At 38.2% G+C, this 24,206-nt stretch overlaps 1 protein-coding gene and 1 pseudogene across 1 annotated transcript; one reads left to right on the top strand and one right to left on the bottom strand.

Moving 5' to 3' along the window:
* Positions 1-13,697: 13,697 nt before the first annotated feature.
* Positions 13,698-14,608, top strand: LOC127899288 (RNA polymerase II C-terminal domain phosphatase-like 4; annotated as a pseudogene).
* A 4,867-nt stretch (positions 14,609-19,475) lies between these two features.
* LOC107174925 (B3 domain-containing protein At2g31420-like) lies at positions 19,476-20,303 on the bottom strand. The gene has a single exon (XM_015526188.2). It carries the CDS (start codon positions 20,301-20,303, stop codon positions 19,476-19,478), a length of 828 nt encoding a protein of 275 aa, XP_015381674.2.
* Between the last annotated feature and the right edge of the window lie 3,903 nt (positions 20,304-24,206).

Below are 24,206 nucleotides of genomic sequence, written 5' to 3'. Positions count from 1 at the left end.
CTTGTTCATCATTCTTTCTGATTGAACCCATTTAAAACTAATTTCTTGAAACATTTATTCATTTTAAGCTTCAAGAGAAAAAGGGTTTTGCAATTCTCTAAAGCCTGTTCAAACAATCAATCGAAAACACTCATTCTGTTTTCTTTTAATCATACAATCTTTCAAAGCACACCAAATGGATGCATACAGTTACAAACACAAGTGTGTTAGGAAAACAAAGTTTGTTAACATGAGAAGATGTGGGGAGTTTGTCGGTGGTGTAGATTCTTGTTCTTTTGAGCAGCTTTTGTCATGCACACACTCCACTGCTCGGGACAGAAGGTGCATTTTTTGCAACCAAGCCGTGGTTGATTCATTCAGTTTATCTTTTGATTATATACTGGCAGGATTATGTTGGGGAAAAATAGGGTTTTAAAATTTTTATAAAACCTTTTGAAGATCGCTCTCATATAATATATAAGAATTCGTATTCTATAAATCGTACCTTGAAAATCCGAGTTGGCTTTTTCTGCTGAAGTGATTTAGGCTCCTAGATCACGATCTGCCACCACCACTCCTGTTAGATCACGATCCGTCACCACCACGCTTGTTAGATCACGAACTGTCACCAATGATCTTCCAGGTTATGACTCAGGTTCGATCTGCACTTGACGTGTGGGCGCCTTTATCAATACCAAAGCAACTAGCACGAGAAAATTTTTCTCTCAACAATAGAGAGAAAAATCTTATTCTCTGATCTGTATAAAGTGGCTTCACTATTTTCTTTAGAGAAAATAAGCCTTTTATATCACCCTTTAGTGAAAACCCTAAGCTCCAAATAATTCAAAAAACAAAACCCACGTTATTTGCTTTTTCAATAAGGGACCCACCTTGTAAAATAACATAAGGCCCCTTACACAAAAGCTAATTAAATGGAGCCCCTCACTAAATGATATATTTAGGCTTTTGACACAAATAACTAGTTATCTTACTTATTAGTCCAGTAGTGGTGCAGTCAATTAAATGAGCTAACCCGGGGATCATTTGGGAACATACAATAATGGCTACAATAATTAGGCCTGTAATTAAACTAGCCCAATTATTTAATTCCAAATCTACTCCACTAAAAGATTGGAACTGACTTCCATAATTGTATGCTCGAATAATAATTCGTCCCAAGCCACATTGATTTCTTTACTGCACAATCTTTTGTACCACATCGTTAATTTAATTGATATCTCAACTGTCCAATCAATTTAATAACATCTTATTCCTTGATCCTTACTGGTTTTCTCTAATGATCATTTTCAACATACTAAATATGTTGACACACTCTGGCCAGAGAATTCTATGATCAAGTACCGAAAACCTATCAAGAGATGTGTTGTACAAATTCTATATTGTTAATCCATAACTCCAATACTCATAATTGCTCCCACCAAGATACCGGGTAATCTTGACCACAAGGATGTGTCGTGCCCATTGGTAACTCAAATGAAATAACAATCACAATCATGAAATCATAATTAACTCAAGATTAAGATTACAGTAAAATCAACGCCTATGAGATTTAATAAGTCTGACAGTTATTACAAAGTTAATTAAATCTCATATGTGATCCTGTTCAATGTAGTCGCACTACATCAATAAATTCATACATGATTAAGACAAATCATTCAATTATTTATTACAGTCTATACCTAAATAAAGTGCCCAACTTTATTTATCAACTGCGAACTAAATTTATTTAATCATAAGATAACTTGTATTTATGTCTTCTGTGAATCCACATGGTGATCACATAAATACATATAATATGATTAAATGGACTTTAATACAAATATTAATGCAATTAAGATATTTGAATAAAATACCTCATTTATTTTATTAATCAGAAAAATTGTTTATTACAATTAAATAAACACATATGCTTTTAAAGAGCATATTTTCCCAACAATCTCCCACTAGCTCTCAAAGCATATCTGGCGTATTTCACATGCTCTAGGGCTCTAAGTGCAGGTTATAAAGGTTTCCCACTAATGGCCATTGTAATAAGATCTGCCATTTAGCATCTAATGCCATTTGGGGTACTTTCATATAACCTTTCTACACTATTCCCTTATAAGATGATACTTCCTTTCAATATGTTTTGTTTCTTGTGGTTCCTTGGTTCCTTAGATTGAGCTACCGCACCACCATTATCACAAAATAGTTTAAGGGGTGCAGTTACAACAGGTACCACCTCAAGATTTCGTAGGAACTTGCAGAGCCATATAGCTTCTTTTGCTGCTTCAGATGTAGCCACATATTCAGCTTTATTTATTGAGTCTGTGATACAAGATTGTTTCACACTCATCCAACTAATAGCTCCACTTCCCAATGTAAAGACATAGTCAGAAGTTGATTTTCTAAAATCCTTATCTGACAAAAAATTAGAATTAGTATAACCCACTAAAATAAGTTTATCACCAGAATACACAAGCATATAATTTTAAGTTCTTTTCAGATACTTCATTATATGCTTGACCGCAGTCCAGTGTTTAGGTCCAGGATTAGACTAACCATCCCTATCGCAAAACAGATGTCTAGCCTAGTGCAAAGCATGGCATACATGAGACTTCCCGCAGCTGTTGCATAGGGAACTCGTCTCATTCTCTCTATCTCTTCAGATGTTTTAGGTGATTGATCCTTAGAGAATGTAATTCCATGTCTGATTGATCCTTAGAGATGTTTTAGGTGACAAGGCTAAAGTTTTATTCTTTCGGTCTCGTAGTAACTTGATACCAAGAATATAACTTGCCTCTCCCAGGTCTTTCATATCAAATTGTTTTGCTAACCAACTCTTTATTGTAGTCAACACTCCTATATCGTTTCCAATTAGAAGAATATCGTCTACATAAAGAATTAGGAAGGTTACAAATTTTTCTTGAATTTTCTTGTACGCACATGGTTCATCAATGTTCTGAATGAATCCAAACGATTTTATCGCTTGATCAAATCTGATGTTCCATGACCGGGATGCTTGCTTCAATCCATAAATGGATCTCTACAACTTACATACCATGTGTTCTTGGCCTTTTTGTATAAATCCATCTGGTTGCTGCATGTAGATGTTTTCTTCAAGATGCCCGTTAAGAAAGGCAGTCTTGACATCCATTTGCCAAATTTCATAATCTAGCACTGCAGCAATGGAGAGCAGAATCCTGATGGATTTAAGCACAGCAACCGGAGAAAAGGTTCCTTATAATTGATTCCTTCTTTATGAGTAAACCATTCGGCTACTAATCTTGCTTTAAATGTTTCCATCTTTCCGTCTACTCCTCTTTTTCTCTTGTAGATCCACTTGCACCCTATAAGTTTTACCCCATTTGGCGCCTCTACAAGTTCCCAGACTTTATTGGAATACATAGATTCCATTTCTTGATTCATGGCCTTTTTCAAAATTCAACATCTCTATCTATTAGAGCTTCGTTGTAACTAGTGGGATCTTGTACATGTTCATCTGAGATAGCCGTATAGGTTTCTCCCAAAAGCATGTATCTCGCAGGTAACCTAGTTACCCTCCCACTACGACGAGGTTCTAAAAGTGATGGTTGTTCACAGATAATCCTGTACTGATCAGCTGGTTGTTGCTGTTCTTCCTGTTCTATAACAGGTGTTGAAAGCTGAGCATCAACCCGATCTCTTTTATTTCTCTAGTTTTACCTTACTCTTTGGTTATAAGTCATTATATAGTCTTCCTCAAAGAAAGTAAAGAATATTTCTATAAATACATTCCTATCTTGAGGACTATAATTCAGACTTTCCCTTATTCCTTTAAGATACCTAAAACATGCAAGCTTCTGAACACGAATCCATCTTCTCTATCTCTGATTCTAGTAAACTCCAAATACGAATGTGTCTCAAACTATGTTTGTGACTTTTTCATAATATCTTGGAGTAATAGACACCGAGATAGATGAAACTAAGTTCAATAAACTTTGTAGTTTCAAATACTAGTATCTGGAATCAAAAAGGTAAATGATAAACCACTTAGTATATATCTTGTCTTATCCAAAAGAATCTTGTTTCTCCATTTAATTACACTATTTGTATCATAGTGTTCATTGACAACCAAATAGTGCTTGAATTCTCCATAGAGATATTCTTTGTTTCGATCATATTGAAGTTCTTTTATGTTCCTGTCTAATTGCTTCTGTCTTATCCACGTACTCTTTTGAATTTCAAAAGCAATGGAATCATGACGCACTTAGACAAACATAAATAAAATGAATATTCATCAACAAGATTGATAGAATACTCATAACCTCTTATAACATGTAAACTGATTTGTCCGTATACATTTGTATGCGCTAAATCATCAAATACAATGTTATGCTTTTAGCTCAAAAAGAGCATCCTTGTCATATTACTTTTCTAAATAAGATTTATAGAGTTACAATGATCAATCTTAATAGGCCAACAAGTCTATCATTAATCATTTTCTTAAAATCTTATTATAGTTTATATGACTTAAGCATAAATATCAGAGGTGATTTTTGGTTAGAAGAAACATTTCTTTTCTTAGATAAATGCATATACTTTTTATCATTATATCTTACTTTGAATAGATCAATGTACTTCTATGATATAAATTGTCTTTATAAATAACCAAAATAAGTAATAAAAAGAGGATCCATAAATAACAGTGTACTCCTGTTTATTAAAACAAGCCACCGAAATTAAATTCCTCTAATATTTGGAAAAATAAAGACAAATATCAAAACTAAAGTCTTGTAAAATTGATCTAGTCTTTCAATTGATATAAACTAGCACGTCCTCAACTGCTGTTTGAAGCTTTCTTCACTTAATCCCTTGGTTTCCTGAAAACCAAATAAATGAATTACAAATAAGATTAGTTATCTCAGAATTCATTATTGTATGAATCAATAGAAATCTGAACTAATTAGGAAGCTTAAAGATTTCCTATACCTGATTTTAATAATCTTAGGACAATCTTTCTTCCAGTGACCCTTCTGTCCACATTTGTAACACTTGCCTTTTGGCTTGCCACTTCTTTTAATGGATAGTTTGCCGATCTCAACTCCTACTTGCTCATTCTTGTCTTTCGACTTAAGCCTTGAAGAGAATCATTTTTCAGGAAGTTTTCTGCTATTATAAAATTCTTCTATAGCATGTAGTTCGTGCATTAATTCAATTAAGGTCATATCTTTATTGTTTAAGATATAGCTGACCTTAAACTCTTTGAATGTATCAGGTAAAGATTCAATCACCATGTTAATCTTTGATTTATCATTGATTTGAACACCATGATTCTCTACCTCATTCAAATAGTCCATCATTTTGAGGACATGATCACGAACTTTTGTACCCTCTTCCATCTTAGTATCCGTAATACGTCTAGCAAAATGGGTATTTTGCCCAAACATCTGATGAAGACTAGCCATAATTTCAGTGGCTGTTTCCATGCTCCGATGTTTCTTATGCAGTTCCACAAAATCGAAGCCAATATATAGCGCTTAGCCATTTTGTTAGCTTCGCACCATTTCTCATAAGGCTCCCTCTGATTTCTATAATTGTATAACGATGGTTCAGGAGGGCAAGGCTGGGTCAACACATATTTGCTTCCCTTAGTAGTGAGAATATTAAATAGATTGCGTTTCCAATCTAAATAATTTTCGCCAGTGAGTTCATTTTTAACAAGGATAATTAATAAGGGGTTGATGGAAGACATTTTCTGAAAAACAAAACAAAATAAACATGCATAAATACTTTGAAACAATATTCACAATAAATGACAAAAATACAAAAAATCATAAATGCATTTTAATTTATTGTAACGATAATCTAGTACCGCTTTGACAAGCTATCCGTTGGGGAAGTCATGTCTACACTTACTAGACCCAATTATGCATTAGATTATTTACTTTCATGTAGAGACATGATAAATAATTATCGTTATCCCTTTGGGCCTTAATTTGTTAACAGAGCTTCGTTGAGAAGGTTAATAACAAATTTTAGTTGAGTGTATAACCATTGTTTCAATCTAAGTATTTTTCATATCAATAGTCACCGTTGGGGCGAACAATTGATTGAAAAATATTTCAATTTTATCTTTGAAGAAGTTCATCAAATAAAATATCTAATAGATATACCCTCCGTAGGGAGCATCACCGTATCATGAAGTCGAGGTATATATATAATTTTATTATTGAACTAACAATGGAGCCCGTGGGAAAAATTATCTTGAATTTTCCCTCTCCCACTCAATATTTTAAAATTGATTTTTCCTTTTTAAAACATACATATTGTTAATTGCATGCTTCCTATAATATTATCTAGATGATATCCAATATTATTAAGCATAGACAAATTTCAAACAATATAATAAATTCATAATTAATGAATGACATGTATCATTATGCATAGAGTGGCACAACCTATTCTATATGACATGTTATCATGCCATGTGATCATCCAAAACATAACATATAGAAAAACAATTAAATAATCTTAATTCATGGCTTTTCCTATAATGAAAAATACATTAACCCTAAGCCTAATCTTCATTAGGCTTCTTGTCAATGTCCATCTTCGATAAACTTGTCTTTGTTAATGGACTAGGGGAAATTGGGCTTTTAAATTTATAATTGGTCCAATTTTAATTTTAAATAAATAAATAAAAAATTTTTTATTAAAATAAAATTTTTGGACCAAAAATAAATTTAATGTATTTAATTTTGTCTATGCATTTTAATCCATTAAGCCCAATTGAAATTGGGCCTAAAACTAGGATTCATTAAACCCAAAACTATGTTTGGATTTAAACGCAAAAAATTAAAAACATTTTTGCCCAACTGAAAAATATGAAACTATAGGGACCTCCATGATAAAAACCATGGAACCCTAAAATCACATTTTTCTTTTCCTCTTCTTCCCCAGCCGCCACCAGCACAAAAGCCCAGCCGTTGTTTACTGTTTCCACACCGAACAGCCGTCATCAACGCCGGAAAGACTCCAACCAAAACGCTCCGCGCCTCCAGCCCACGTTCACGCTGCTGCTTGGCCGTTGCAGCTGCTGCTCGCGCGCTGCAGTTGCTGCATGTGCAGCGCGCGCTGCAGCTGCTGCGTGTGCAACTCTCGCTGCTTGCAGCGTGGCTGCTGGCCGCGCGCTGCTCGCGCAGCAGCGTGTGCTACTGGCCGCTCGACTGCTGCGTGCGCTGGTTCGTTGCTGCAGTTTCCAGCAAGTTTCCGTAATATTCCAGTGATTTACAATTATCCAATGCTAATTTTGGCTAACAAAATTTTTATTGCGATAAACTAAATCAAGATGGAAACATGGTGATAAAAGACCACCCCTCTTGTTACAGATCCAAAGAAAAATTACAACGGAAAATCTAACCATGAATTAAGACAAACCATAAACATGCTTTATTCATATATTAAACAAATAATATATATCTGAATAAATGTGCCACTCTAATACATAAATTTCAAGATTAATTTCATACGAAATTCTTATATATTAATATGAGATGGCTCTGATACCAATTGTTGGGGAAAAATTAGGTTTTTAAAATTTTTATAAAACATTTTGAAGATTGCTCTCATATAATATATAAGAATTCGTATTCTAGAAATCGTACCTTGAAAATCCGAGTTGGCTTTTTCCGCTGAAGTGATTTAGGCTCCTAGATCACGATCTGCCACCACCACTCCTGTTAGATCACGATCTGCCACCACCACTCCTGTTAGATCACGATCCGTCACCACCACGCTTGTTAGATCACGAACTGTCACCAATGATCTTCCAGGTTATGACTCAGGTTCGATCTGCCCTTGACGTGTGGGCGCCTTTATCACTACCAAAGCAACTAGCACGAGAAATTTTTTCTCTCAACAATAGAGAGAAAAATCTTATTCTTTGATCTGTATAAAGTGGCTTCACTATTTTCTTTAGAGAAAATAAGCCTTTTATATCACCCTTTAGTGAAAACCCTAGGCTCCAAATAATTCAAAAAACAAAACCCACGTTATTTGCTTTTTAAATAAGGGACCCACCTTGTAAAATAACATAAGGCCCCTTACACAAAAGCTAATTAAATGGAGCCTCCCACTAAATGATATATTTAGGCTTTTGACACAAATAGCTAGTTATCTTACTTATTAGTCCAGTAGTGGTGCAGTCAATTAAATGAGCTAACCCGGGGATCATTTGGGAACATACAATAGTGGCTACAATAATTAGGCCTGTATTTAAACTAGCCCAATTATTTAATTCCAAATCTACTCCACTAAAAGATTGGAACTGACTTCCATAATTGTATGCTCGAATAATAATTCGTCCCAAGCCTTTTTTTTTTTTTTACTACACAATCCTTTGTACCACATCGTTAATTAAATGCCTAATGCCATCCCATATTTATAGGGGAGGCTTGCCAAGCTCTAGAGATTCTAGAGAATTCTACCATTTCCTAGCTATTTACATGTGCAGGAATTCTATGGAGAATTCTAGAGTATTTACAAGCTCATGTGCTAGAGTTGCCTAGAATGTTCCGAAATTGGGCCAAGCTAGCACTCTTGGCCTTGTGTTGGCTCTCTAGCCCGAAATTGAGGGCAATTGGGCTAGCGAATTGGGCGGTCCGCAACATCCTCCCCCACCGAAGCTCACGGCGTCCTCGTCGCGCTCTCGTGTTTGAACCTCTGGATGTGCTCAGTGAATTGCCACAAATCTTCTTCACGTTCCCAAGTGGCTTCACTTTCGGTGAGGTTTTTCCACTTCACCAAGTATTCGCTATGTGCTGGCACGCCCCTCCTCGAAATCGTGCAATCCGCAATGATGTAGTCCACATCTTTGTCGAACGCGGTGACAACGGCAGTTGGCGCGCGCCTCGATTCTCCACGACTTGGTTCTCCCATGTCTTCGTGATATGGCTTGAGAAGGCTCACATGGAAGACCGGATGAATCTTGAGTCTTGGCGGAAGTTGGAGTTGATACGAGACGTTGCCCACACGTCAAACAACTCGGAAGGGTCCCTCGTAGCGCCTCACTAACCCCTTGTGAACTTTCCGCAAAGTCTTGAACTGTTGGGGTAGGAGCTTGATCATGACTTGATCACCTTCCTTGTACTCAACATGCTGTCTCCTTGTATCTGCCCATTTCTTCATTTTCCTCGCGGCTTTGTCGAGGTAGGCTCGTGTGATGTCCGCTTCCTTATGCCATTCACGGGCGAGCTTGTGTGCCGCGGGGCTTTTCCCTCCGTAAGTCGACTCTATGGCGTTGGGAGTCATTGGCTGGAATCCCATGATGATCTCGAACGGACTCTTGCCCGTAGCCTCGCTTCGCTGCAAGTTATAAGAAAATTGAGCGATGTCGAGTAGCTTCGCCCAATCCCGCTGGTGAGCGCTCACATAATGCCTCAAGTACATCTCGAGGAGGTCATTAATGTGCTCGGTCTACCCATCCGTTTGTGGGTGAAAGCTTGTCGAGAACTTGAGATCAGTCCCCAACATCTTAAAGAGCTCCGTCCAAAAACGCCCAGTGAACTGAGGGTCTCGGTCACTCACAATGCTCTTCGGAACTCCCCAAAGCTTCACAATGTGCTTGATGAATAGACGGGTTGCCTCGCCCGCTTTGCAATCGACTAGTGCGGCAATAAATGTGGCATACTTGTTGTATCGGTCGACAACGACCATGATGCTTCCGCAACCTTTGGACTTGGGCAGCGATGTGATGAAGTCCATGAAGACACTTTCCCATGGCCTTGTTGCTAGTGGTAGCGGCTCCAATAATCCCGCTGGGAGTTGATGATCCACCTTGTCTTGTTGGCACACAAGACAAGTTCGCACATATGCCTCAATGTCGTCCTTCATGTGCGGCCAAAAATATGAGGCTTGTACTAGTGCGGTGGTGCGTTCGATTCCTAGGTGACCAGCCCACTTGGAGTCGTGGCATTCTTTAATTACTTCCTTCCGTAAGTTTCCCCACCTTGGCACGAACAACCGATCTCCCTTGGTGAGGAGGATGCCTTCCTCTTGCCAAAAACGCTTTGTCTTTCCCTCGAGCACCTTCTCCAGCAAATCCTTTGCTAGCAGATCTTGTTGAAGGCCTTCCTTGATGCTTGAGACAAGGTCAAACTTTGGTTGGCTCATGCTAAGTGTTGCCAATTCCGCCTTGCAGCTTAGAGCATCTACAACGACATTGGATTTCCCCGGTTTGTACTCTAGCCGATAGTCGAATTCCGCAAGGAAATCTTGCCGCCGTGCTTGCTTCGAACTCAACTTCTTTTGAGTTTGGAAGTAGCTTGTCACCACGTTGTCCGTCATGATCGTGAAGTGTTAGCCAAGCAAATAATGTCGCCACACTCTTAGACAATGGATGATGGCTGTCATCTCCTTTTCTTGCACCGTGTAGCGGCGTTCTGTGTCATTTAGCTTTCGACTCTCGAATGGTATGGGGTGGCCTTCTTGCATAAGGACTCCTCCTATGGCGAAATCTGAGGCATCTGTTTGGACTTCGAAGGGTTTAGTGTGGTCTGGAAGAGCGAGGACGGGTTCCTTCGAAATTGCCTTCTTCAACTCCTCGAATGCGCGTTGGCATTCTTCGGACCAATGCCACGTTCTATTTTTCTTGAGCATATCCGTCAAGGGTGCTGCCTTGGCCGAATAGCCCTTGATGAAGCGGCGGTAGTAATTCACCAGCCTAAGGAATGAGCGACGCTCGGGCACTTTCGAGGGAGGCTCCCAATCGAGGATGGCCTTTACTTTGGCGTTCTCCATCATAATCTTCCCACCCACAATCTTATGACCAAGGAACTCCACTTTTTATTGTGCAATCGAGCATTTCTCTAACTTGAGGAAGAACTCGTTGTCTCGGAGTACTTGGAGGACTTGTCGCAAGTGTTCGACATGATCCTCGAGCGTGGTGCTATACACCACTATGTCATCCAAGTACACGACCACGAAGCGGTCAAGGAATGGTTGGAGCACCTTGTTCATGAGTGTGCAAAATGTGGCGGGTGTATTAGTAAGGCCGAAAGGCATCACAAGGAATTCGAAAGACCCGTACCTTGTTGTGCACGCTGTCTTCGGTTCGTCTCCCTTGGCGATGCGCACTTGGTAGTACCCGGAGCGCAAGTCAAGTTTGGTGAAGTATCGCGCTTTGCCAAGTTGGTCGAACAAGTCCGCGATCAAGGGAATCGGATACTTGTTCTTAATGGTGATCTTGTTGAGCGCTCTATAGTCGATGCACATCCGCAACGATCCATCCTTTTTCTTTTGGAAGAGGACCGGTGCACCGAATGGGGCCTTTGAGGGGCGAATGTAGCCTGCGTCCAGCAAGTCTTTAAGTTGTCTCCGCAACTCCTCTAATTCGGGTGGCGCCATGCAGTAGGGCGCCAAGGCTGGTGGCTTCGCGCCTTGTTCCAGCTCGATCACATGATCTACCTCTCGTCGAGGTGGGAGTTTCTTCGGAAGCTCTGGAGGCATCATGTCCTTGTACTCATTGAGGACGGCTTGAATTTGCGGAGAGACTTGGCTTGCCGACGTTCCGCTATTTCCTTCCTTATTTAGTTCCCGAATGGAGACCAAGAAGCTTGGGTCCTTCTTGAAAGCCCTTTTGAATTGCATGGCGGAGAGTGTCTTCTCCTCGGACTTGCCTCGTTCTGTGGGAACGATGCATGCCTTACTCCCGTCGAGGATGCTTAGGGAGTTTATAGCGGGCAGCTAGAAAGCATGGACTTAGTCAAAGAATTCCATGCTGAGGACCATCTTGAAGTCGTCCATGGGCACGATGGAGAAGTTAAACTTTCCGCTCCACGTACCAAGCGTAATGTGCACGCCTTGCGCGATTCCCACAATTGGCTTGGCGGGTGAGTTTACCGCTTTCATTGTGCCTCCTTCCTTGGTGGCCTTAAGGCCTAAGCGATTGGCCTCGTCTACGGACACAAAGTTGTGCGTCGCTCCCGTGTCTAGCAGCGCGCGAATGGACTGACCGTTTACTTTTGCGCTTACATACATGAGCCATTTCTTGATGAGTGTGGGCTGTTGGCGATTGAGTGCGCTGAGGCGTTGGAGAGAACCCATGTTGAGTTGGGGTTCCTTCGTGGACATTGTGGGGTTACTCTTGAGTTGGGTAGCAAGAGCATTAAGCGACCTCTTCTCCGGACAGTCGCGTACCCAATGAGGACCATTGCATATGAAGCATGGGCTTCGCGACTTTGGCGCCTCCTTCTTGCCCTCCGATTTTCCTTGCCCGCTCTTATTGCTAGGTGGCTTTTTCTACCCTCAATCTTTGCGGTTGTTGCCCTTGTCCTTGCGACTCTCTCCCCCACCTTTGCCTTGGTTGGCCTTTTTGTCCTTGGATTGGGTAGAGTATTCGGTGAGCAATTCCGCAACGGCGATGGCGTCAAGTGTTTGAACATCACGCCTATCAAGCTCGGTCTTGGCCTAATCCTTGAGGCCATCTTGGAAGTAGAAGAGCGAATCCTTGTCGGACATGTCGCTTATCTCCAACATAAGGGTAGTGAACTCATTGATATAGTCCCGAATGCTACCCGATTGCTTGAGGCGACATAAGCGCGCTCGCGCTTCCTTCTCCGCATTGCTTGGAGCGAACTGCTTTCGGAGTTCTTGCTTGAAGTCGGCCCAAGTGTCGATGGTGTAAATGCCCTTGCCCATCTCGCCATGCTTGCAACGCCACCATAGTTGTGCAGCGCCTCGAAGATAGGTGGGTGCAGTGCCCACTTTCGATTCCTCATCTCGAACACCCATGGCATCAAAGTATTGATCGAGCCCAAAGAGGAAATTGTCCACGATGGTGGCATTGCGTGTGTCATCGTCAGTGTCGGGCTTTGGAACGTCAATGCAGCGCCCATCACTCGAGTTTGTGGAAGCTGGACTAGCGGAGAGTGTGCGCTTGTGCCATGCCCAATCCGAGCGGACTTCATCCACTTCCGCACAGACAACGCGTAGTTCGTCCTGAAGAAAACTACGAAGTTTTAGCAACTCATCATAAAAAGAACGAAACTCACCTCGGAGAGTGTTCGCTTGCTCTTGGATGAGAGCTTTGGTTGCCACCGTGAACTCGGCGTATTCCCCCTCAAGACCATCCACTCTTTCCTCCAATCCTTCGAGGCTATCTTGAGCGGCGGACAATGCAATTTCGAGAGTAGTCACACGAGGCTCCAACGCATCCACGGATGGGGCCTTGGATTTGCCGCGAGTCTTGCCTTGGGCGCGTTCTCCCTCTCGACCGCGGCTTGGTTCCGGTGGAGCATCCACTCCAGCAACACCCTCTTGTGCTACGTTCGAAGGGTTGGCCATTGCTTCGTGAGTTAACTTGCGTGCGTGCAAACCTTAGCTCTGATACCACTTGTCACGGGATGAGTATTTTGCGCAGCTAACCCGTGCGGCACTTAGACAACTTTGCCGAATGTTGCAAAGTAAGCCTAGAGCTTCTCGAACTAGAGAAGAGAGCAATTGAGCCAAAGAAGAAACTTGTATTGCACAAAGAGAGATTACAATGCTTGAGTTGCTTACAATGCTTGTTGTAGTGTTTGTTGGATACAAATGCCTAATGCCATCCCATATTTATAGGGGAGGCTTACTAAGCTCTAGAGATTATAGAGAATTCTACCATTTCCTAGCTATTTACATGTGCTGGAATTATATGGAGAATTCTAGAGTATTTACAAGCTCATGTGCTAGAGTTGCCTAGAATGTTCCAGAATTGGGCCAAGCTAGCACTCTTGGCCTTGTGTTGGCTCTCTAGCCCGAAATTGTGGGCAATTGGGCTAGCGAATTGGGCGGTCCGCAACAATACGCTGCTCCACTGTCAAAAGGTTACAAGCCTCTCATCAGGAGAGAAATATTTGAAGAAGCGAGTTCATTCCTTCAATGACAGTTTATTCCAGATGGATGATGATGGGTTGGTGAAGTTGAGGCCATTTTTTCACACTTTTCTTGAACAAACCAGTAGCTTGTTTGAGATATATGTATGCACCATGGGTACCGGATGTTACGCTAAGAAGGCTGTCAAGCTACTCGACCCAGATTCCAAGTACTTCAGTTCCAGGATCATTGGTCGTGAAGATTTCAAGCGAAAAGATAGGAAGAATCTGAACTCAATATTGGGGCAAGAGACCGGCATTATTATTCATGATGACAATTAGAGTGCGTGGAGTGATCACAATGAGAACTTGATAGTTGTTAAGGATAAAGAAATGAAAAGCGATCATAAATTCTATTCTGAAACATGGACTAATGAAAGTGAGAATGACGGGCATTAGCAAACAATATGAGAGTTCTGAAAACAGTCCATAAATTGTTTTTTGACAGTGGTTGCGGAGATGTTCGGACTTACTTCCCAAAATGTTGTAGTCGAATTCTTAGGTGATGTACATTACTCTTCAGTCATTTTGGGGATTTTATACGAAGCAGTTCAAGAGCAGAGGAGATGAAAGCTACATGCACCATAGTAATTGACTTCTCTGTTACACATTTGGTCTCCGTGGAAAGTGAGGAATTTCAATGGGCAGAGCAAGAGGAGAAGTTCTTGGTACATCCAAGGCGGATAGGTGCTTGTTATTTCCCCTGGCGTAGGCAGCCTGAAGATGATAATCTCCCTTGATCATTGACGAATATTCAATTCCACATTTTAAGCCATTCTTTTAGTCATTTATGTAATGCAATACTGTTACTGTTTTTTACTACTCATGGTTCTTTAATGTACACTGTAAATTGACGGTATGTATTGCACTCAAAGTGCAGCAGCATTATTTAGTCAATTGTAATCGTTTCAATGAATTTAACGATGCACAGTATTCAAGTTCTTCTTCTGTTTTAATTCAGCAACCAGTCTAAAGCTATTTCTGATGACTTTAACAGATATAGTTTGTTGAGAATGCTCAAGCATCTCAAATAGTTTTCTCTTTGGTGACCTTGCTAGGTTTCTAATGACTTTTAAGTCCCCTGATAGCATTGATGCTTTTAGAACTGACATTTTACTGTACTTCCATGTAGTTAGGAACTGACTTTCATATAATGTTCTTGCTTGCTTCTGCAAATTCCTTCACTTTTCATTTCCAGTTGAATACTACAAATTTCAGCGGCTTTTCATTTCTTCGGTGTTTGTGCTTTACATGACTTGCTATAAAAGCAATTCATGTTGCCTTTACCGAACCATCATGTTGTAACTAGATGCATTGCAGATGTATGAAGTATGAAATCAGGCCTCACGTAGCTTTGATTAAAGCGACGGACCCAGTTAGGCTTTTTAATCATTAGTACTCTGAGCCGGAACTTTTGAACCATATCTCACTCAAAAAATTCTGAGACTAGTGCTCAACGTACACTGCAATATCTTTTTCCAATCAACTTATACAAGCCTGATTTTGATTAATTCTGGCCACATTTGCCCTGCCTCTTGCGCACATCTAATGGCACGGAGCCTTTTTTTTTTTTTTTAATAAATATGACAGCCATTTTCAAGAACTATAGTGTGATTAATTCCTATTTTTAATCTTTGAATATTTTAAGTCAACTGCTAGTTATTTTTTTGTTGAAAAGCAGAATCAGATCAAGGGCCCAGATCACTTTGTCACATGGATTGTCAACCTGGCGGTTGTAACCAATCCCTGTAACAAACTCTCCCCCTAAAAATTGTATCTTTTAGTGCCTTTAAATGTATAACAAAAACAATAACAATTCCCATATGTCATGTGCTATTTACATTACAGCTGGTGAATTATGAAACCCTAACATGCGTAACAAACAATCAATGGTCCAGGTTTCATCAAATCAAAAATACAAAAGGAGAACAAACTCTCTCCACATTTTGTCTTCAATTCCCTGGCTGAGTCACCAAGCTTATCTGGCAACACTCTTGCTCATTCTAGAGCTAATGCTTCTTGATGCCTTCATATCAGCCACTAGATCATTGGGGCATCTGATCATCCATACAGTATGATTTCAAACCAAGGTGATCCCCACAAGACATCTTCTTTGAGACATTCTGTCGAACATTTTGGTGCAACCATCAAACACCGTCATTTTAACTCAGCAAAAGTAGAGTAAGATCCAAGGGATGAGATCATTTCGCCACATGGATTGCCAACCTGGCAGTTGGTTACAGAACCCCTGTAACTGCTAACTTGTGTGAAGCTATACGACTGGCCGCAGCTGGACTTTAGTATAAAATACACTAAGTAATCCTCATTTTATTGCTAAGCTGAGATCAATAAAATTCTTACTCTTTTTCCCTGCTGCCAAACAGCTGCTAAGATTAGCCCAGATCACCGTTTCTTACTTCTTTCAATCTCCAAAAAAAATAAATAAATAAATAAAATAATAATAATAAAATGGGGCAAGAGTTGAATGAACAAGCTGAGAATAGTGAGTCTTTTGAAAGATTCCTGAGAGAGGCCGGAAAAGAAGCGAAAGGTGATGAAATCTTGAAATTGTTTTTACAAACGTGGAGACTTGTGCGAGATCTTGTTGGAAAGCGGGTGGCAGAAGTTACAAACGAAGATTGGAATTCAATGTGTTTGTGTACCCTGACAAAGATGAACATCTCCGGACAGCGAGAAAGCTGACCGACAAGCATGCAAGTGAAGGATACTTATTAAGAATACCAAAGAGAGTCATTTCTTGAAATCAGAGGGTTAAGATTAATGTCATGCAACCTCACAAGGACACTTTTCTCATTAGAGGTCTCAATGATTCCTCCGTCTCTTAAATCCAATGTTAAATTGAAGTTAAAGAAGTGGAAGATCAGTTATTCTCTCGTGGAGAAATGGCATTCATTGGTTATGAGTAATCCAGACAATAGACTGAGAGAAGGTACGACTGTGAATCTATGGAGCTTCAGGAACAAGTCTTCTGAGCTGTGTTTCGCTTTGGAGAGATGTCGAAGGAGAAGGAGGGCCTCAAAATAGCAAGCAGAAATTGCAACATTATTTCATCAGCTGTAGAGTGTTGATAGTGTTAGATGATATTAATTGTGCAAGAATAAGATAGAATATGTGATAGATAAACTGTGAAGAAGATGTAGTCTTTTAAATACATTGAAATGCTCTATTGTTTCTTTTCAAGGTTCAATAACTTTCTTGGTATTCTCTTCTATGATTTTCATTTATTTGGAGCTTTTTGATTTACCTGTTCTTAATTAAGTCTAGAGGTTTATTCCATTTTCAGCTAAATTATCGCGGTTCACAGATTGGCCTGCTCAGAATTTGGCCTTTTGTAGGTGCCTTTTCTCAACAGGCAATTGCTTTGTGCAAGTGGTTTCTTCTGAATGAATCTTGGATTAAATTGGGACTAGGTTAGTATTCCTGTTTCTTTCTGTTAGTTGTATTGGTGATCTTCAGCAGCCTGTTTAGATCATTACTGAACAAAAATTCGAGTCTTAATCTCAACATAGTTTAATAGGTCGTATTAATATTTCAATGCATGAAAAAGCCTCTGCCTTGATAACTGAGTGTCCTGCCTAAGTTACACGCTGTTGTGTATTTTAAATGACAGTTAATGTACAGAAAATAGAAAGATTTAAAGGCATTGATTCATTGTAGATAAAGAACCAAACTGGAATTTTGTGAGGTTGAAGAAATGTCCATGGCTGATGTTTGGTTAAGACTTGCATGCGCTTTTGGTACTTTTCTTTTTATGCCTGTATCTCCATGTTAGCAGCTCAACGTTAGCTGGTGTTTTGATCTGTTTTGCCATGACATTTAAGTGAGGCTACCAAAGGGTTTCTTCTCCTCTGGTAAGAATTCAACTCTAGTTGTATGTTGACCATGCATGTCATGAATCAGAGTATATACAAAACCGCATGCTTTTGCTGGCTAGCGGAAATGACTTCAAGGAAAGGTAATTTTGTATGTGTAAACAGTAATACTCTGCATTTCTTCAGGAAAGCACACGGACTAGGTAACTTGACAAAAAAAAAATCCATTGACTAAAACAAAAGCTGATATGAGGTCATATTTCATTCAATTAGAATGCCTGTTTTGATAAAATCAATCACCTAATCTGCTTCAGTTTTAACTATGTACACTCAAAATTTTTCCAATTTTGAAACAATGAATTCCTCAAAGGTCTTTGATCAGTTAATTACCATTTTGGATTGTCTGATTGAGTTAATATTTGTGCTTATTACTGTTGTTAATGGCTTATGATGTACTAGTCTTTCACTGAAATATTGCTGGCCATACTGCAGGGCTAGCCTTGCTCGCCGGGCTGGCTATTGAAAGATGAATATGAAATCCAGCACCAACCAAATAGATACGATGAATTGAACTCTGCTGTACCAAATCAAACAGAGTTGAAATCTGCCAGCTAGTGAGACCTAATCATCAAATCACAATATAAATCTTGTGAATGCAATTCTTTTCAATATCATCCCCGGATAACTGGAACATGTAAAAACTGGACATCAACTCTGACATTGGCTGTTTATGTAATTTCATTTTTAGTCATCTGAATATTGAACAAGTTGTAACAGATTTGGATTTGTTTGAACAAGCACGTTCGCAAAAACCAAAACATAAGGAATAATTAGAGATCCTTCTCACATTGAGTTTCATAACCCCATTTAAAAAGCACAAATTTATCCACATGAGGCGACAAGTCAACAACAATGGCCAATTTTGTATACGTGGCATTACTTTAACGCCGCAAATTGGAAAGTCATAAACATAATCAGCCGGCAACTCCCTTCGCACCAAGCCCTGAGAGCAGCCTACAGAATAGTGATAATTCTCCTGTATCAACAACCTCCTTAAATTTACTCAGAAACCTTTCACCAGCCTGAGGTTTTCAAAGTGAACTATTCGCAAACGAAGATTGGAATTCAATGTGTTTGCGTACCCTGACAAAGATGAACATCTCCGGACAGCGAGAAAGCTGACCGACAAGCATGCAAGTGAAGGATACTTATTAAGAATACCAAAGAGAGTCATCTCTTGAAATCAGAGGGTTAAGATTAATGTCATGCAACCTCACAAGGACACTTTTCTCATTAGATCTAGTCTTTGAATTTGCTTTTACTTCTCTGTTATCTTCAAAGAGTAATCAGAAAAACTATGCAAGCACCGGTAAGGTAAAGAAAACTGTAAAGAAACGAGAATTAGTCCTCAGTGTTGCAACAGATACTGGAGGCTCATAACTCCAAGCAGGCCAATTACAGGAGCTAAAATAGTAATAAACCCTATGATGATTAAGAGCTTGAAAATCAAAATACTGTAAAAAATGGAATCATAACAATAAGCCATGCCAAGAAAATCACAAAACCTTATAAAGATATAATGCATTTCAAGTTTTCAATGCAATTACAGTAGCTACTACATATTTCATCTGTCATATATACAATTTTTTTTTTCTTGCTCAATATCATCAACGGGTCGGGTCAAAACATATGTAGTTGTTGCAATTCAGCCGTTTGATGAAGAGTCTTCGCATCAGTTGCATCATCAGTGTAATGATCTGTTTCCACTTCCTTGTTATCCTTCAAGCTTAACCAAAGCAAAACACAAATCGGAATTGTTCTTCCTGAAACTCCATAGCTGCACTTCTGAACCTAACTCAAGTCCATTATCTTTATCATCCACAACCAAATCATGCCACGTCTTTATCAGATTATAAGTGTAATTATCACCCATCTTCCACTTCTTCAACGTCAAAGGAACACTGTGTTTAAGAGAAGGAGGAATCATCAAGACCTCTATCCCTTCCTTTGTATTAAGAATGCTCTTCTCCTTTTGATTGACAAAGTTATCATCTCTTACTTTGGTCGGTGGTATCGACAGCCGATTATTATTACTCCTTAAATCACATCCTGTGATTGTTTTCTGCATCACCAACACTAAATCAGTACCATTCTCCTCCTGGATGCGATTCTTGAATGATTCAGGCATATCAGCAACTACGCGTTCTTCTTGATTCACGTTCTTGTTTCCCTTCTTCCTCTGCTTTCTGGGCTGTCTGATCTCTTTTTCATCATCTTTGTCGCCTCTGTCATAAGTCTGGTCGAAGCACCTCTTCAGAGTAATCTTCTTGTTGTTTATTTTAAGTATTAGTGACGGCATTCTTCTACTAGGCAAGTTTTCCGAAACAGAACCTCTTCTTCTTTTCGGTATGTCAAAACCCAGATTGTCAAATTTCTTCTTTTGTGCCAATTGTTTCTCAACAAGCTGTTGAACAATGATCCTCGTAAGTGAACTCATTTTTAACGACTCATCACCATTGGCAGCTTCCTCTGCCTCCCTCAAAATTCTTTCGAAAGACCCACCATCATCATTCAATCGCCACTTCATATTTCTCTCTTCCATGTAAATTCTTTCTTCAGAAATTCAAAGATTCAAACGTAAAGAGAAATAAAACAGGAAAAAAAGGAACACAGAACAGCAGCTTCAGAAAGCTTTTCAAGTGCTTGGACCAGAGGATGATTATGCGAATAAAAGGATGCTATTAATTCCTGAGTGAAGTGGGTTTCCTAAAATTCGAAGAACAGAGAAACAAAACAGGAAACTAGCGAATTGAAGAACACAGAACAGAACACGGCAGTGATGATGTAAATATATAATTATCCTGAGAGAAGTGGGTTTCCTAATTAAATTCGAGTTTCCTTAGATATTAGCTTCCTAAATTGATAGGGAAAATAAAGCGCCACGATGCGGGAGCCGTTAGTGCTTGGCGCGCCAAGACCTTACACCCTAACCTTAAACCTAACCCTAAGCTTGGCCCTAACCGTAACGGTCAAAACTTCAAATTTCAATTTTTGCCAATTTTGTGATTAAGGTGGCGTTTGTTTTTTTAACTTAATGACTTAAAGTAACTTAATTTAATTAATTAAGTTAATTAGAGGTGTTTATTTTTATAACTTAATGAGACTTTTTAGATAATTTTGACTTAATAAAATAAACCAATTTTTATGATTTTTTACTTAATGGAGAAATCTGAATTAAGTCAATTACTTGCTAATGTCAAAAATATTCCTGCTTTATAATTTATTTTTTATGTCTTCCCAAAACTCACCCATAGACATTTACCCCACATAAAAATATCCCTATTTTTTCTTTCTTATATTATATATGATAAAATTTAAAATTTATGGTATTTTATATATTAAAATTTCAAAATAATTATATATTCACTTGAATATAGTTTTACTTATATATGTTAAAATGTTGTGGTATTTAATTTATTATTTATTTGACATTCAAATTTAATAAGGATACAAATGTAAAAGTACATATTTTCAGCATTAAGTTGAAAAAAAAACAACTTAATACTTATTTTTCGAGATTCAGACAAAAAAACAAACATATTATTTAGATTCAGACATTAAGATCTATTCATAATTCAGATTAATTCAGGTCTATTCAAATTTCAGATAAAAAACAAACGCCACCTAAATTTGTTTTACGCTTTTACTTTATATGCAAGTAATGTAAGGGTTATTATTTTTTTGTTAATTTTATATTTTATAAAATTTCTAATATTTTGTGTAGAGAAAAAAAAATGTGGTTAAATCATAAATGCGGATATGGGAGTCGTTGATCAAAGATTTTGTCGCCTCAAGACTGTTATAGCTTTCTTTGCTCTGTCTCTTACTCCAACAGTCCATTTTTTAAAAATCAAAAAAGAAATTATTTTTATCATTTTGAATTTTTTTGGTGTTCAAGAGACACATGGGCATTTTCCTTTGAAACACACAAATTAAGGAGTAAAAATAAAATAATTTTTTAACTGAAAAGGTTTGCTTAACAAAATATTACAAGGCACATAGGTTACGTTTGACACGCATGATTAGATTGAATTATATTGGAATGAATTAAGCTGGATTGTATTATATATTTTTATGTTTGGTACAATATCGGATTAAAATATGTTAATTTGTATTTAAATAATATTAAATAGCATTTAAATTGTTATTTCAATATAAATTTCAATTATTCATGAAATTTTATAATCATAATTAAAATAAATTTAAAACCAATTACTAGGAAAAATTAAATATATTGTAAATAAGCTATTGGGTAGTCATAATACAATAAACAAATAAACATAGATAAAACAAATTAAATTTTTAATTAATTTTTATCAAATATTTAAAAATATTATATAAAATCAATTAATTAATGGTATTATTAATTTTCATGATTATTTTTAATATTATATTAGTGATTATTCAATTTAATACAATCAAATAATGCAATAAATAATTAGACATTTAATTTTATTGATAAATTATTAAATATGCAAGTAGTGAAAATTTAATCTCAAGAGTTAGTATAAGTAAAAGTATCAATTTAATTAGATCATAGATAATAAATAAAAATAAATTTTAAGTAAATCATAATAAAAAATAACTAATTAATTAATACTAGGTGTAAATAAAAAAAATATAAATAAAAATCTCATACATTGACAACTTTTTTCTTTAATCTTATCCCAACTAAACCGATGTGCAAATTAGGATTATTAATCCCATGATTTTAAGATTAAATTCAAATTTAGTCCCCCCTAATTAATCCAATCCAACTAAGCTTGCCAAACATTGGATAAATATTTAATCCCAAAATTAGTCCAATCTCATACTTAATCCTAGCATCCAAACATGGCCATATGGTTTGATTTCGTGGAGAACATATGCTTTTAAGAAATATGGGATGGACTAGTGTGAGCCGCGCAAAGGGGGAGGGTGGTTTGGGTTTTCAAGATTTAGGGTGTTTTAATCAGGCTATGTTGGCAAAACGAGGATGGCGTTTGCTTATTTATGGGGAGACACTTGCTTCACGGGTGTTGAAGGCAAGATATTTCCGACGATGTTCGTTTCTTGATGCAACTATTGGTAATAATCCTTCATTTATTTGACGAAGTATTCTTTGGGGGCGTGAGCTGTTACAGCGGGGAATTTGATGGTGTGTGGGGTCAGGGCAACATATTCGTATTTATGGTGATAATTGGATGCCTAGGCCGTTGTTGTTCTGACCTATTTCACCAAAAATTTTGGGTAATGAAGTAAGGGTTATTGACTTGATAGAGAATGGAAATTCGTGGAACATGACTTGGCTACAGAAATATTTATTGCCACTGGATGTCCATTCTATTATGAAGATTAAGCTCCCTTCACAGAGTTGTAATGACAGGGTAATATGGCACTATGATCGTTGTGGAGAGTACACAGTGAAGTCTGGGTATCATGTTGCGAGAACATGGAAGAACCTTGATAATGTTGCATCTTCTAGTATTTCATCAAGGCAGTGGGCAACCATTTGGAAGTTAATTGTTCCTTCCAAGGTTAAGATATTTCTATGGCGTGCACTTTCAGGATCGCTTCCATCTATGGAAAATTTAGAACTGAAAATGGTGGTGGCTGATTCGCGGTGTAGGATTTGTGGTGAGGCTGGTGAGTCTATTTTGCATGCTTTATTTGTTTGTCAACATGCTCATGATGTATGGGAGCTTACTTCATTTACTGTTTCGGAATTTTTTAACCGAGTTGCATGTTTGTGGGATGTGTGGGATATTGTTTATTCTAAAGTTGCTTTTAATGAAATTCAACTCTTTGGCTTAATTATGTGGGGGATTTGGAGGGCGAGAAATAGGATTTTATATGATGGGGCTAAGCCATCTTTCCAAATTGTGTGGTGGCTTCAGCCCAAGGAATTTGGGATAGTTGTGTAAGGAGAAATTGTAGGAATATAAATACTATGTGTATTGTCCAAGATGTTGTGATTTGGGAGCCTCCACAGTTGGGTTGGTTTAAATTAAATACCAATGTGGCAGTGGATGTTCAAAATGGAAAGGTCAGTTATGGAGCTGGTATTAGAAATCATGAGGGATTGGTTATGTTGGCTGAAACCAATTTTGGGAATTATTGTGAGGATGTGGCTATTGCTGAGGCAGAGGCTATTAACTTTGGTATTCAACTTGCTAAGGAGACTGGTTTGTTTCCGTGAATGATTGAGTCGGACTCGTTGTTTGTTATTCAATTGATCCAAGGAAAGCAACATACTCGTACAAAGCTTTTGTGGATAATTTCTGATGTGCAGCAACTTATGCAACCAAAGCAGGACTTCAGGATTCGGCATATTTCAAGGAATGGTAACCAAGCTGCGGATGCTCTAGCTAAATATGCTCTTCAAACATGTTCATCATTTGTACTGCTAGAAGACTTTCCACAGTCTATAGATTGTTATCTTTGAATTATTTCCTGATTTAATGAG

The sequence above is a fragment of the Citrus sinensis genome, chromosome 8 (genome assembly GCF_022201045.2).
Source record: "Citrus sinensis cultivar Valencia sweet orange chromosome 8, DVS_A1.0, whole genome shotgun sequence".
Classification (NCBI taxonomy): Eukaryota; Viridiplantae; Streptophyta; class Magnoliopsida; order Sapindales; family Rutaceae; genus Citrus; species Citrus sinensis.
This window is presented reverse-complemented; position numbering and strand designations above follow the sequence as displayed.